This window comes from Coregonus lavaretus, assembly GCF_964263955.1.
Source record: "Coregonus lavaretus genome assembly, chromosome: 35".
Taxonomy (NCBI): Eukaryota; Metazoa; Chordata; class Actinopteri; order Salmoniformes; family Salmonidae; genus Coregonus; species Coregonus lavaretus.
Window position 1 is genome coordinate 3,443,229 of NC_140022.1, and position 16,882 is coordinate 3,460,110.

Sequence of the window (16,882 nt, forward strand, 5' to 3'; positions counted from 1 at the left end):
TCACGTATTATCTCCTAATTAAAAGATTATTGATATATGAAGTGAAATAGAAAGGTGAACGACGTGATCAGGGTGGTTTCACCAGGCTAGCGCTGTCATAGGCTACCGCTTCTGTAAATCCATGCGTTATCTTCACAGAGGAAAAGGTCTGATCCAGAGCTGATCCAACTCAAGCTCATACAGTAAATATAGTACAGGACAACATTAATCTGATTTTGATCTGATTTATTTTGCACTGAGCTGTCAATGATATCCAGAGATCTGCTGTGCTTGTGGGTTTGACAGATGAAGAGGGAGTCACGCAGAAAGGATCCCTAGAGAGAGGAACATCATGTTGAACTATGGGCGTTTGTCTTTGGATGCATCCATTCATTGCCCACCTATGTGTGTGTGTGACTGTGTGCATGTGAAACCCTGTACAGTTTTCTATAACAGTCCCTTTCAGAGTATGTGCAGAACTCCTTAGCTGCCTGAAGCAGGTTGATTATGTAACTGGAGAGTGAGGACAGAGACACAGCAATGAGATAGCACTGTCAGGATGGTTTATCCACACCACTGCTCAAGACCTTTAGGTCTACTTCCTGGGTTGTTCCCAGTAGGGCACATGGTAACAACATGTCTTGTAAATAGTAAATACTAATCTGTGTTCCTATTGGACAAGTTCAGGTTGGGGCTATGGTAGTACCTCACCGTTTCAAAACGTTTTCTCTCCCTACCACACAACTCTACCCTCTCACTACTGAACAACACAACTCTCCCTACCACACAACTCTACCCTCTCCCTACCGAACAACACAACTCTCCCTACCACACAACTCTACCCTCTCACTACTGAACAACACAACTCTCCCTACCACACAACTCTACCCTCTCCCTACCGAACAACACAACTCTCCCTACCACACAACTCTACCCTCTCACTACTGAACAACACAACTCTCCCTACCACACAACTCTACCCTCTCCCTACCGAACAACACAACTCTCCCTACCACACAACTCTACCCTCTCACTACTGAACAACACAACTCTCCCTACCACACAACTCTACCCTCTCCCTACCGAACAACACAACTCTCCCTACCACACAACTCTACCCTCTCACTACTGAACAACACAACTCTCCCTACCACACAACTCTACCCTCTCCCTACCACACAACTCTCCCTACCACACAACTCTACCCTCTCCCTACCACACAACTCTCCCTACCACACAACTCTACCCTCTGCCTACTGAACAACACAACTCTCCCTACCACACAACTCTACCCTCTCCCTACCGAACAACACAACTCTCCCTACCACACAACTCTACCCTCATTCCTCCACAGTTAGGGTTGTAAAGCTACCGGTAATTTACCAGAGTTAATTGAATCTTCTGTAATTTAGGTAATTAACAGGTTATCTAAATGTATCATATTTTTTATTTATTTGTATCTGTGTCCATATTGTCCATGATATTTAAGTGGATAGACCATATGGTTCAAGAGAAAATAGCCTAATTAATGAGAAAAGTATCTAATCAATAGTATTTTTAACAACTGCAATTCAACCAACTACTGACTTTTTTCACAACTGCCACCGGTTTGGCGCAAAGATATTTACTACAAAGATATATTAACATAACTAAATAAATAAAAGTGTACATTTTTTTGAAAGGATATTTCAGGCTGAAACCCTCATATTAAACACAAATGGTATCCACTATGGTTTATATTTAGGACAATGTTTTACAGCTTTGTCATCATCTTAATTGATTATTTTACATGTGATAAGGCCACACTGAGGGCCAGAGATAATTACAGATATCTGTGATAATCTGAAGTACCCCGAAAAGGCCACTAGATGTCATTTTATAAAATTAAAATAAAAAAATTTGAAAGCTACCAAAATTCTGGTAGTTTACTGGTAAACGTTTCCAGTAATATACCATTCCTTTGCAAACCTATCCACAGTCCTCAGCACAAGCCTTTCCCTCGATAGCTAATCCGCCTCAAAATAGGGCCACTATCTCAGCGGAGTCAACTGAAGCCCTGACCTGGCATAGCTCTGACCACATATATGGTTCTGGCTCTGACTGGTGTTAGGTAGGACAGAGAGGTGTGTGGAGGGGGTTGGTCTGAAAGGAGAGCTAAAATACACTAAGGAAAAAGAAGGAAAAGCAAGTCAAAAACCAGCTCAATGTCACTGAAGAATCCATTTAATCTAACCACCTCTGGGAAAATTGGAACAGACTAAACAACAACATGGAGAGCTATCTATCCAAAATGGAGATGTATGGATAAACCCCTTCTCCAATCGTTTTGGCCCTATACCAAAGAACAAACAGCAAAAACATATACATGATCAATTACAAATCTTAGAATCAGCTATTATTGACTACCAGAACCCACTGGATTCTCCAATTACATTGTATGAACTACAGGAGCAAATACAAACCCTCCAACCCAAAAAGGCCTGTGGTGTTGAAACCACCCCAATCCACAAAAGTGGAGACAGATTTGACCCCAATAACTACCGTGGGATCTGCATCAACAGCAAATGTACAATTTCCCCTGGACAGCTGATGAAACTGTGGGTTTGCACAAGCGAATAATTTCTGCACAAACTGTCAGAAACCATCTCAGGGAAGCTCATCTGCGTGCTCGTCGTCCTCACCAGGGTCTTGACCTGACTGTAGTTCGGCGTCGTAACCAACTTCAGTGGGCAAATGCTCAGTTTCGATGGCCGCTGGCACGCTGGAGAAATGTGCTCTTCACGGATAAATCCCAGTTTCCGCGGTACTGGGCAGATGGCAGACGTGCGGATGAGCGGTTTGCTGATGTCAACGTTGTGAACAGAGTGCCCTATGGTGGCGGTGGGTTTATGGTATAGGCAGGACAATTGCATTTTATCTATGGCCATTTTAATGCACAGAGATACTGTGACGAGATCCTGAGGCCCATTGCAGTGACATTCATCTGCTGCCATCACCTCATGTTTCAGCATGATAATGCATGTCGCAAGGATCTGTAAACAATTCCTGGAAGCTGAAAATGTCCCAGTTCTTCTATGCGAAGGAGATGTGTCGTGCTGCATGAGGCAAATGGTGGTCACACCAGATAGTGACTGGTTTTCTGATCCACGCCCCTACCTTTTTTTTAAAGGTATCTGTGACCAACAGATACATATCTTTATTCCCAGTCATGTGAAATCCATAGATTAGGGACTAATTAATTTATTTCAATTGACTGATTTCCTTATATGAACTGTAACGCAGTAACATCTTCGAAATTGTTTCATGTTGCGTTTATATTTTTGTTTAGTGTATTTAGGGCTTATGGCTTGGGGGTAGAAGCTGTTTGGGAGCCTTTTGGTCCCAGACGTAGCACTCCGGTATCGTTTGCCGTGTGGTAGCAGAGAGAACAGTCTATGACTTGGGCGGCTGGAGTCTTCTTCTTCTGACACCGCCTGGGATAGAGGTCCTGAATGGCAGAGACTTCAACTCCAGTGATGTACTGTGCCCTACTCACTACCCTCTGTAGCGCCTTGCAGTCGGATGCCGAGCAGTTGCCATACCAACTGGTGATGCAGCCAGTCAAGATGCTCTCAATGGTGCAGCTGTATAACTTTTTGAGGATCTGAGGGCCCATGCCAAATCTTTTCAACCTGAGGGGGGAGAGGCGTTGTCGTGCCCTCTTCACGACTGTGTTGGTGAGTTTGGACCATGATAGGTCCTTAGTGATGTGGACACAGAGGAACTTGAAGCTCTCGACCCGCTCCACTACAGCCTCGTCGATGTGAATGGGGGCGTGCTCGGCCCTCCGTTTCCTGTAGTCCACGATCAGCTCCATTGTCTTGCCCTTGCTGAGGGAGAGGTTGTTCTTAGCACTACACATCTGATTCAAATAATCAAAGGACTCGTTTTGAAAGTTGGTTCATCTTATCCTTTGAGGCTTTAAAAGTGTTCTTACACTGTGATTTTGAACATTCAAAGCAACTGGGAAACGTCCATGGCAGCCATTGTTGTCACCTTAGCTTGCTACATAACTTCTGGGTGATAGGAACCTACGAGCACCACCACCAATCAGCCTGCACCACTGCGCACACACCCATTGTTACTACGACGTTTTTCCTACAGTATGACAACTAGCATAACCATGACAGCAAATGATTGCTGTCTGAACACACACAAATCCAATCTGGTCACTTGTAACTTGCTGTTTGGACAGTCAGGATTCCAAAACGGATTTGAAAAACCAAACTGATTTGAGCATTAAAGCCTGCAGTGTGAACAAGGCTTAAGCACAGGCGTCAATTTAAATGCCACATCTTATTGCCTGTTCTTTATAGGACTATTGTAACACTGTATCCTGACATCAGGAATGTGTGAGATTTTGTATATTGTTATACATTCATAAGAAGTAGAATTCAATCAAAAAGACCAACTCAACTTGAACCACAGTAACGCATCACTGAAAGTTAGATTGGTTGGTCAGAATAGGAAGAGACTCAATAAAACAGTTTGAAGCAGAAAGTATAGTTTATTGTGTCCAGTATAAGAAAATCAACCAAAAGCAGTGGAAGGCACACATTGTATCTGGGGGGAAGGGGGGGTTGTCACTTGTCACTTATACAAGTGCCAGCAAACCTCAACGTCGTGGACAAGACACACCCCAATCCACATATAGACAGACGATCATATCAAAATATACTGGTACACAGGTGTGACGCCGACACGCCCACCACTCAGTCAACAAGATGGTCTTTCTTGGTTCCAACCCACTGCCTTAATACGGTGTCCATATTCGGACAGCCTCAGTCTTTGCAGGACTTGACAGACAACTCCTGCGGAGACTGAGGCTGTGTCCTAATATGGACACCGTAATCTCATGACAAGAATTAAAGGATGCAAACCAGTTACCAGGCCAAACTTTCCAGCTTCTACAACGTCAAAACAAATTACTTTGCAAAAATATATTCATATATACATTTACATTTTAGATGTTTGTTTCATATACTCCCCGATAAACTTTACAAAAAGCAGAACACTTTTGAATGGTACAGCGATAGGATGGTACAGCTTTCTGTGAGAAAACATAATGCGAAGAGAAGAGTCGCCCCGTTTAGCTTCATATTGGCAGAGTTATAGTTTTTGGAGAAGGGACTGCATGACAGTTGCAGTACTTTTGTCATCATCATAGTACATAAACATGTATTTTCAATACACACTTTTTATATGAAGTCAACGCTTCAGGAAAAATACTGTTTTGTATGCGTGTCCCTTTTACATGTTACAACAAAATTAGTAAAAGAAAAGATCTAAACAAAACGTCATGGAAAGATACATCTGGTAGGACATGTCAGCATCAGGGGTCAAAGAGCATCGTGAAGGTTTTACGTTTTTGGTGAGAGAAAAACAATTCCCAGAGTCAGAAATATGAATAGAAAGCTGAGCTAGCGAGTACAGTCCTGAGTCCACCTCTCCCATTTCAGATTGGATTTCAGTGTGTTGGTGTTTTTATGAGTGGGCATGCCAGCCAACGCAACTTGCTCAGGGGTACTCTTGTCCCAGCTTCTTAATAGTCGCACAATATATTATGGATGAATAAGAACAGTCGGGTGCCTGTGTGTTTGGCCCATTCATTGCATACAAGGTTACATTACATAATCACCAGTGGTACTAAGGTTAATTGGAGTCGTAGTTTCTCTCCAAGGTGAAGCCCCTGTGCGAGTGTACTACTGTTTGTTTATTTGGGATCGAGCCATAAGACGATTGCTATATCAAAGGGCAATGTTTTATAGCCTCGTCACATTGTCTTTGTCACACTCCTACCTAGCAGATTGTGGAAACTGCATGGCTCAGTTCAGTTTATGTTGATGAGGATGTGGACCGCCACAAGTCAGTTTGATAACAGAGGTTAAAGAAGAAGCAAGATGGCCGTCTCAGGTTCCACTGTTTTTTCCTTGGGACTTGGGGAGGGTAATCTCAAGACTGGCAAGAGGGGCTGAGTTTGGGATAGGAGTAGGGGAGGGGGGTTAGAGAGCTCCAAATCCGCTCAGCAGCTTGGGCTCTGGGTATGTAGTTAGGGGACTAGGGGTAGGGGTATGTAGTTAGGGGACTAGGGTTTGGGGTCGGGGTGTGTAGTTAGGGGACTAGGGGTAGGGGTGTGTAGTTAGGGGACGAGGGGTAGGGTAGTGGTGTGTAGTTAGTGGACAAGAGTTTGGGTAGGGTAGGGGTGTGGCAGGGTACCAGATGACAACTGTCTTTATTCAGTCATTGGTCAGAACACTCAGAATGAGTAGTTATCGGGGAAGCCCAGTAACGAGACGCACCGCTCCCCTCCGTCAGCCAGGTAGGGGCCACAGCCATCCTCGTAGTGGGCCAGGGGCACGGTGGTGTCCTCCTCCCCCCCAGACGGGGGCAGGATGTCTGGGTCCTGCTTCAGGCTGGGCCTCTGGTTGTCAGGGAAGGCCATGGAGAAGAGCGCCTCGGGGTCACACGTAAACTTGTACACGTACCTCTCTCCAGCCACCTGATCCCACACAAAGAGAGCAGAGGGAGTTAGACAGTCGTTCAGCGTACGACCGCTAGTAGTTTGAAAATAACTTTGGGACTTTATTCCCAACCTTCTGAAACTCGCAATGCATCTGCCCTGTCCTTATGTGCAACCAATGTACTGTTTATTGGTGCAATGTAGCCCTCAATTGTACTGATGTTTTCCCCTCAATTCATAAAGCCTCCACTGAATTTGACCCAAAACAGAGAATTGTAATTGACTTTAATTAAAATTAAATTTTACCTTTACCTTCTGCATGATGCCCTTCTCATAGTAATAGCGTAGAGAGCGACTCAGCTTGTCGTAGTTCATGGCAGGCCGGTTCTTCTGGAGGCCCCAGCGCCGAGCCACCTGCCACAGGGGAGGAGAAAGGAAACTATTCTGATCAACCTGTAGATACATACACCAACTTCTTTTGTGGTTAGTTTCCCGTGTGTCACTTCTAGTGCCTTAGTAATACGGTGTGATTATTCCTGGAAGCACAGCGTAACAACTATTTTCATGACCTATTGTAACACTCCAGTTACTTTGAACTCATAGACAAAATGATGAAAAACTCGAAAGGAGCCCTAAAGTCTCTAAACTCAGTCACTAGGACCACGGCTCTGCTTGCTGACCAACTGCCAACTGACCTCTTCGGGCTCGATGAGTTTGAACTCCATGCCGCGGCCGGTCCAGGAGATGAAGTGACCGTTGGCCGGGTCGTCCAGCAGAGTGACCAGGAACTGCCAGAGCTGCAGGGAACCTCGGCGCTGGTAGGGCGGTCCGTCACGGAACACTCCGGCCTCCTGCTTGATCTTGCCTGGATGGACAGCAGGAGAGGGGGAAAGAGTGAGTGAGTGTGTAAACGAAGGAGTGGTGTGGACACCGTTAGGTGAAAGATGCCAGTGATGGGTAGTCTGAGCATGAGGATAAGATAAGAGGTTCTGTTCATGTCACACAGGCTTGCTAACTCTGTTCAAGGCCCCTTGGATCTACTCCTGTCATCCACACTGCCATGACATAACTAGAAGATGTCAGATACCAGGATTCACAACCTGCTGCCATTCACACCTAAAGCCTTGTGTCAAACCAGTCAGAGGTTCAAATAGTTTCTTTTTAAATACTTTCCGTGTTTGATTCTGCATGGATGGATGGGGTTTGCACTTTTGGGACAATTCCAGGGGTTATTTTGTGCCAGGCAAGTCATTGTATTTCATACTATTAATAGAGGAATGTCTTACCTTCTAGTCTCTCTGGAACCACGCACGTGTCGTCGTTGTACAGATGAGGCTCACCGTCGTAGACCAACCCATCATTGTTTTGGTAGAAGTTACCGGACTTCCCAAAAGAAGACTGGCAGTTCTGCATTTCTGTAAGACACGAGGGAAAATATTACACATCTTTTTCCTTGACATGTGCCCTTCAAACCAGAAAGATAGACAAAAAGAAAGATATAAAAACTAATGGGTGTTTCTTTGAATAGATTCTTACTAGTAACTTAGTTTCTCAATGCTATCTTTTTAAAGTAGCCATTAGCCTAATGACATAATACCCAGTAGAAGACGGACATACATTCTCACACAGCCAACAGTCTCTTTACAGTCCCATTTTTTTTTAGCTGGGACTTTATCAAGAGGGTTTGACTGTTACATCACTGACAGAAAGTGGGCTAGACATGGAGAGTGAAATGAGGTCATCTTAGCTTTGAAGATAAGTGTCTTAGAATGCTACACTGCAACACACCCAACGACTACTACTAATACTCAGTGTCCACATCAGCCTGAAACATGCTTACTGTTTTATCCCCATCGCTGTATTTGTAGCCACACACAGTTGACTCTCAAAGGAGCGGCTAACTTGGACAGCTTGGGCTGCTTCCAAACCCTTAGGGCCTTCCTGTCCGGACTCAGATTAAGCCTAGGCATGGAAGGAGAAGCACTTCCTATTGAGATTCTCCATTGAACATGTTTTTTTACTCCAGGACTAGGCCGAATCTATGAGTGGGAAACTGAGCCTCAAAGTCCGTTGCCATCAACGATTCCCCAGGGCTCACCTTGTTCAAAGCAGAAATCCCGGGGCTCCTGCTTGATAGAGAGGCCCTGGAACGGGGTGCGGGGATGGCCCATGGTGGGGACCCCGTGCTCGGTGTAGCGGAGGTCGACCAGCTCCTGCTTGAAGCCCTGAGCAGGGAGGAGGACCAAGGGCTCTGACAGGTGCCGCTGGTAGAGGGGGCGGCCGTACCGGGACAGGGGGGCGCGGTGGGGGTGATGGGGCTGAGGGGGGTAGGGGGTACAGGAGGCACCGTCAGACGGAGGGAAAGGCTGACATGGCTCAGAGAGCTGCCGCTGGAACCTGGAGAGGGGGAATGAGAGACAGAGAGAGAGACAAACAGAGACAGAGAGAGAGAGACAAAATAAGGAAAAAATTGTCAGTTAGGGTCTTAAACCAGAGAGCCTAACAACAATGGGATTTCATGTTCAAATCTATCCAACATGACATCAACTGTGGCACTGAAAATGCATGCTGAGTCCCAGCCTACAGTCGTTCCAATCATGGTTTTACAACCAAGATATACAAGCTATGGGGTCAGACAGTGCATGGTGCCAACACATGCCGCCAACCTGAGCCAACACATGGTGCCAACTCACCTGTGTTCTGAGCTGTAGGAGGCATCGGAGTGATTGACAGGTAGACGGGGCACGGCGAAAGGCTGGCTTTGGCTCGGGTGTGGCGGGAGTGTCCGGTGGTGGGAGGGGATCGGGGACGGTGCGTGCCCGTGAGTCGGACGACTGTGGCCAGGGTGTGTCGCATGGACAGGGGGCGTGATCTGCCTCTGCAGGGCGGGGCTGCAGGGCGAGGCGGGCGGGGTTAAAGTATTGATGCCGAGTGGCTTCCTGTTGTAGGCACTGTGGAGGGAGGGGAGGGAAGGAAGGGGTTAACTTGGGCCTGTAGATTATGGCTGTATTCTCTCTGTGGACTTACCATGACATATTGACGGTGTGTTATCTGACATTATAAACTGGGTGGTTGGAGCCCTGAATGCTGATTGGCTGACAGCCGTGGTATACCACGGGTATGACAAAACATTTATTTGTACTGCTCTAATTACATTAGTAATTAGTTCATAATAGCAATTAGGCACCTCGGGAGTTTGTGATATATGGCCAATATACCACGGCTAAGGGCTGTGTCCAGACACCGCGTTGCGTCCGAACAGCCCTTAGCCGTGGTATATTGGCCATATACCACACCCCCTCAGGCCTTATCAACTTGATTTAGGTATACCTAATTAAGCAATGTCTTAGTAGAAGTACATTTGAGTCATTTAGCAGACGCTCTTATCCAGAGCGACTTACAGTTAGTGAGTGTATACATTTTCATACTAGAGAAATGTACTATCCCTTTACAGTCTTTTATGATCTTTTATTGGTTGTAACTGAAAATACCTCTTTCTACAGAGAGTCCAATTTGGGGCGGGGTGTAAAACCTTGTCCGTGTCAGTGTGTAATGTAGCGTACCTGTTGCTGTAAAGGTCCTTGTCTGTGTAGGGCGTGGGTCTCTGTTGTTCCTGACTGCAAGGGGACAGATCTCTGGAGGGGCTGGACTCTCGCTTCACTTTACTGGCTGGAGGACCATGGAACATTACTTTGAAGAAAGGAAGAGTACATCACAAAACTGCACAATAATATTATATATATATATATACACACATACATACACACACACACACACACACACACACACACACCATTTAAAGATTCACTACAGTGAATGGATGTATTCAGTATTCTTGTTTTGTGTGCTGGGTGTCTTTAATTACAACCTCCAATTGTTTTATTTTTTCTCTTCTGTTTGTTGTTTAGTCAATAGTGAATTGTTGAGGTTCTAAAACTGTCCTTCTGTTTGGGAGGGAAAACTATAAACCCAGCAGTGAATGACAAACGGTGTACTTTCACTAGTTGGTTTTTCATTGTTTCCAAGGCAACAATCAGACCACTAACAAAGATGCATTTGTATTAAATTGCGCAGAAAAGTGTTGCACAGACCAGAACATGCCAATATGCTCCAACTTCCACCAACAGTTAGTAACTTAGGCAGCCATTGTGTGTGTGTGTGTGTGTGCATACAGTAGGACTTTAACTGGGTGCTGTGTTGGCATCAGAGGCTGGGTCTATGCCTACATCAACTCCCCATTTCCTGTTGTGCCACAGAACGGCCATCATTCAGCTTCCGCAGTCTAGTAAATCACCCAGCGCAGCCACAGGCCAGCAGAAAGTCAACACTTTATGGAGTTATGCCTCTCATTAGTGACCTCCATTATCTGCTAAGGTATTGCGCATCGAGCATCTATGACTGAAACACTTTATATTTCAGTTGGAAAACCTCAAACAGACAACTGGATTGTCTGTGTTACAGAACCACAGTGCAACTCAACCACAGCATGCAGCTCAGCTGGTAGAGCATGGCACTTGTAACGCCAGGGTAGTGGGTTCGATCCCCGGGACCACCCAGACGTAAAAATGTATGCACACGTGACTGTAAGTCGCTTTGGATAAAAGCATCTGCTAAATGGCATATTATTATAATATGATTTAAGTAGAACAATAATTAAAACTCTTGCAACATTTCTTTAAATCACTAACAACTCTACCACAGGTCATTGCTGGTAGTTAATAAGAGTGTGTTCTCACTACTCCAGCCAAGTTCATTGCTAAATGAAGGAGTAAGGAGTTGATGGCAGAATGCCATGTGATCGCTATGGACACTGCCCCTTTGCCCAGCTGCAGAGTCCACACACACACACACACTAGAGAAGGACTGCTGAATGAAGGGTCTGTGAGACCAAATGGTAGCATGCCAAACTAGGGAGCGTCATGCCAATCCCGTCGCCGCACACACACACACACACGACTTCACACACTCAGACTCTTTAGCAAACACAACAATCGTCCGGCTGTGCCATAGCACAATTCACTCAGTGTGTACACTCTGAGGATACACACCGCATTAAAAATGTCACTAGCTGCGTCCCCGACGAATGAAATACAACGTTGCAGTGAAACAAGGCAAGACCGGGCCTCTAAAACCCTCTTTCTTCCTCTATAGGATCATTCACATGTTGCAACTAAACCAGCCTGTAGCTCCGTCTGGAGCCAAATCAAAGGCTTCCATTCAAACCTCACGCATATATTATTCTAGGCAGCGAAAGAGAGAGGAGATGAGTACAAAGCAAACAGCATGAGGGTTCTGTGGGCCTGGATTGGAACGCAGCCCATCCTAGCAGCCAAGAGCTGTGGTTGGTCGGTTGGGACTCCATGGAAGGCCATCCCAGGCTGCTGTGGCGCACCTGGGTCATGTTAAGTAAGGCCCACCGTAGCGAAACGCTTTACAACAGAAAATATCCCTGTTTCAAACCGTTCTCTCTTTATTTCCTCTGATGTTAATGTGGTGAATCAGGGCAGAGAACAGAGAATAGGAATGTCCTCATTCGGGTTGACTATAAAAGAGGATAGCTGAGGGATCTCTGGTATAAAAGCACAACATTCTTGATTTTCACCAGGTGAGTGGTGTCTTATTCTAAGGTAGCCCTTTTTTTCCTGCTCCTTTGTTTGAACACAAACCCTACAATCCAATAATCAAGGTGTGCATCGAGGGCAATGATTGGCTACAGGACAGAAGTAAGACCACTGATTGGCTACAGGTCAGAAGCAAGACCACTGATTGGCTACAAGGACAGAAGTAAGACCACTGATTGGCTACAAGGTCAGAAGCAAAACCACTGATTGGCTACAAGGACAGAAGTAAGACCACTGATTGGCTACAGGTCAGAAGCAAGATCACTGATTGGCTACAGGTCAGAAGCAAGACCACTGATTGGCTACAGGTCAGAAGCAAGACCAACGGCAGGATGAGCGGAGGTTGGTTTAATCAGGGCTCAACGACGTCAATTGGATTTCTGCTTTCGATGACACAAATCTGTTGTTAAAGTTTCCCCTCAGCCTACGTAGGCAACCAATGAGCCCTAACCACGTACCCATAAAAATTCACTCACTGACTAGTGACGCACTGAATTAATATGCCAACTGGATAAGACTGGTATTGGAAAAACAGTAAATCTCTTTGTTGTGCTTGTGATGCTTGTATGTTGTGTCAAAGACCATGTCTGGGAATTAAGGGATCATTAGGAAATGCGCAACTATGCAAGAGCAGACGCTGTCGATTCCCCTTTGTAACACAAATACACATGTAAATATTTAAAATCGGTTGGTACTTACGGTTATCCGACTGGAAATCTGGGACAAACTGTTCATCATCAGGCACCTGAGCTGAAAGAGGGAACAGAGAGAGTTAAATGACTAACTTATGGATGGCATGCCACATGGCTGAGTCACTTTAATAGGCGTAAATAGAACAAACACAATGCACTTGATACAGTACAGTAAAAAAAACGTAAATATTTATGATGCACTTGATGCAGTACAGAAAGAAAAAAAGGTTAATATTTATGATGCACTTGTTAAAAAGAGGAAGTCATAAAGTTTTAAATAACAACCTATATTTTCCTGTTTTTCCTGATTCAATAGCCTCGGGTAAACCACTGATGTTACTAAAAACAATGAGCATGATGCAAGATTGAAAACCTACTGAAAGACAAGAGCAGAACTCACCTTCTGCAATCCATGCCTCTTGAAGTTGCAAGAGGTCTTGAAATAGATCTTCTGTGTCCTGGGCGAGCTCGGTGTCCACAAACTTTCTCTTCCGGTCGTTGAATGGCGCGTTCGCTGGTTCTTCCATGTGAGAATTCTGCTAGGACAATGTTTAAAATACCTACAACATTAGCAATTGCATTGATGTGGAAATGAACAATGATTAGCCTAAACATGATTGGTATCAAAAAATCCCTAAGAATCTATGTATCCTAAAAAGTAAATCAGGTGCTATCTTAATCCACTCTATGAAAAGTTTCAGATTAGTGCTTTGATCAAAATCCTACGTGGAAAAAATATCAGAGAAAACGTCCAGAGAATAGTCTAAATACTCACACTAGGGGGGGACATGAAAGGGACTTGCTGGTCGTAAAATCCGTCCATGTTGCCTGAATGTCTTCACACCCTCTGGACTGAAGTTGGTGTTGGAGGGGCTGACTGTAGCAGCAGGAGATCCTCGTCCGTCGGTCTGTTCTTTCTGTGGAGAGCCGAGAAAAGTGGCACGCAAGTGCGTCCCCTGGTCAGTAGCCTATACCCAAATCACCTGTCATTTAACGTCAACACAGACATAGGATGTTTCCCCAAATGGCAACCTAACCTATTCCCTGTATAGTGCACTATGCCCTTTGGGCCCTGGTCAAAAGTAGTGCACTAAAGGGCAAAGGAAGCCATTTGGGATACAACCTCAGCCTGCCTTCAGGATAAGACAGTTGTTCCTTTCCTCTGTCTTGGGTGTTTGTTTTGTGTTGTTTGTTTGCGTAACCCTCCCTGCATCGGAGTGTTGGCGGACTGTACACCATGTCAGTGAGCATGTACTCAATACGCTGGGGACAAAGTCCTTACATAGGCATGGCAGCAAGGCACAGTAAGCTATCTGGGGATGAGACTTGACATTACAGTCTTTACATTAAGTAGAAGGACTAGGCGGGAGCTGTTTTGAATAAGTGTTCAACTGAGTGCTAGTAAAATAGGATTCAAATCAGGGGCTTGAGTTTAGTAGTCCTTGATATATGTAAAGATTGGATAAACTATCTTTAGGAATATTTCATTTCGAGTCAATAACAGAACGTATAAAAAGTATACATGCAATAATCTGAATCAAAAACATTATAGGTGACGTTTCAACATTATTTGACAAGTATTGGATAAAGTTAAGTATTCAGGGCAGCAGGGTAGGAGAGGGTTAATCTCAGCAAAGAAAATCTAACCCAGTTCAAGAAGTAGCTAAACTCCCCACCCCCCGCAGACCCTCCTCCCTCTACCGTTTCTTATTCCCCCCTCATGGCCCCAGCTTGTTTTTCTCAATGAAGTGAAATTTGATCCCTGAGCAAAAAGATGGGGGTGGGGGAAGGAGTCGAACCTTCCATTCATAAAATGTTAGAATCGTCTATGAAGATTCTGCATGCGCAGTAGCACGCCAAAATACTGCAACATAAACAATCCCACCTCAAAGTAAGTCATGTAAAAACATTTTCCTACGAATAAGAAAATGGTTGCCAAATTAAGATACATATAAAATGGCGTTCACATTGCTGCCCCCCCCCCCCCCCCCCCCCCCCCCCCCCCCCCCCCCCCCCCCCCCCCCACCACCAGATAGCTAGAAAATGCTTGCCAGAGAACTCGCATTCTATGGATGCAAGTCGGTCAAAGTTAATGCATCATTACAGGCGCTTGAAATAAACTAACGCAAAAACCTTATACGCATATTTTTGTTGCGGTTGATAATTTCATGTGAAACTCACCTTTGCGAAGATGTAATTCCTTTGCAATGTTGAAAATAAGTTGTGTTTCACTCCACGCTGTTGCAAACGTCCTTTCAGAATTTACGTCTATGCTCTTCTCACACAAAGCTTGATTGTGGATTTCTGAATGGAATCGTCTGGTTTTCCCTTGAGCGAAAATAGAGGACTCCATAATACACGCCCATTGGTTGTTACACTATGCCATTCAAGTGACTGACCAATCGACGTTCAGAGAGCTCTTTGGACCCCAGTGACCAATGGTGAGCGACCTTGTCTTGTTTTTATGAATGACTGCTTTTCATTCACGTCAGACGGCCAGACACGGGGTGGAACGAAAAAGTTACAGTAGAAACAGATACTGACATCTTGAAACATATAAACTCGAGTACATTCACACAACAACCAGATAAAATGTTTTGCTACAAAGTTGTTACATAGTTATTACAGCATCTTGCTACATTGTTATTACAATATCTTGCTACATATTTGCCATTTTCAGTTTAGAAAAACAGTCTTGTCTGGGAGAACAGCAGGATATGCAGTGTCCAGTTTCACAGGTTTTTTAGTTTTTTCTTCTGACATTGATTAACTGCTCAGGACAGAGCTGACTGTATGGAGTCTGGACACAGTCGATCACACACACACTTTACACGCAAACACACACACACTATTCTGCCCAGGGTTGAACTGCAGTCAGATAAGACAATGTTAAAATGGTTACAGTCGATTAAATGCCAAACATGATCTGAGTTGCAGGGTAATTATAATGACCTCATACTACCTTGTTATGTAAAATGTTATGGTGGTACAGAGGGATGCTCCATTGTCTGCACAGACTCTATAGTATTAAAGAGATATAACTATGGTGTTACAGAGATATACACTGAGTATATCCAGGGGTGTAAAGTACTTATGTAAAAATACTTTAAAGTACTACTTAAGTAGTTTTTTGAGGTATCTGTACTTTACTATACTATTTATATTTTTTTACTACTTTTACTTTTACTTCACTACATTCCTAAAGAAAAGTATGTACTTTTTACTCCATACATTTCCCCTGACACTCAAAAGTACTCGTTACATTTTGACTACTTAGCAGGACAAGAAAATGGTCCAATTCACACACTTATCAAGAGAACATCCCTGATCAACCCTACTGCCTCTGATCTGGCGGACTCACTAAACACAAATGCTTCGTTTGTAAATGATGTCTGAGTGTTGGAGTGTGCCCCTGGCTATCTGTAGATTAGAAAACAATAACATTGTGTCATTTGGTTTGCTTAATATAAGGAATTGGAAATGATTTATACTTGTACTTTTACTTTTGATACTTAACTATATTTTTTGCAGTTACATTTACTTTTGATACTTAAGTATATTTAAAACCAAATACTTTTAGACTTTTGCTCAAGTAGTATCTTACCGGGTGACTTTCACCTTTACTTGAGTCATTTTCTATTAAGGTATCTTTACTTTTACTCAAGTATGACAATTGGGTACTTTTTCCACCACTGAGTATACCTAACATTAGGAACACCTTCGTAATATTGAGTTGTCCCACCACAATCCATGTCTCAATTGTCTCAAAGCTTAAAAATCCTTCTTTAACCTGTCTCCTCCCCTTCATCTACACTGATTGAAGTGGATTTAACAAGTGACATCAATAAGGGATCATAGCTTTCAACTGGATTCACCTGGTCAGTCTGTTTCATGGAAAGAGCAGGTGTCCTTAATGTTTTGTACACTCGGTGTAACTCTATGGTGTAACAGGGATAGATAGTTAGTTACACATCCTAGCTTTCACATTGGTTCTATTCCCCTGGTATTTGTATTTACTAGTTATATATTGTCATGTCTGTATGTGTGGCTTTTTATTTAAACCAAGGTCTATGCCTTTAGGCTGCATTACA

The 16,882-nt window shown here is 44.1% G+C and overlaps 1 protein-coding gene across 2 annotated transcripts; it reads right to left on the reverse strand.

Moving 5' to 3' along the window:
* Window positions 1-4,511: 4,511 nt before the first annotated feature.
* LOC311109825 (ETS translocation variant 5-like) lies at window positions 4,512-15,062 on the reverse strand. 2 transcript variants are annotated; one of them, XM_084152825.1, is made up of 11 exons: window positions 14,973-15,062; window positions 13,567-13,708; window positions 13,192-13,327; window positions 12,799-12,849; window positions 10,042-10,168; window positions 9,172-9,429; window positions 8,577-8,875; window positions 7,765-7,893; window positions 7,174-7,343; window positions 6,791-6,892; window positions 4,512-6,517 (listed from the first exon to the last, which is right to left on the reverse strand). In XM_084152825.1, exons 2-11 carry the CDS (start codon window positions 13,612-13,614, stop codon window positions 6,275-6,277), a joined length of 1,563 nt encoding a protein of 520 aa, XP_084008951.1. In that variant the 5' UTR covers window positions 13,615-13,708; window positions 14,973-15,062; the 3' UTR covers window positions 4,512-6,274. The 2 variants fall into 2 exon arrangements, with proteins under 2 accessions (XP_084008951.1, XP_084008950.1); XM_084152824.1 differs by having other exon boundaries at window positions 6,785-6,892.
* Window positions 15,063-16,882: the final 1,820 nt, after the last annotated feature.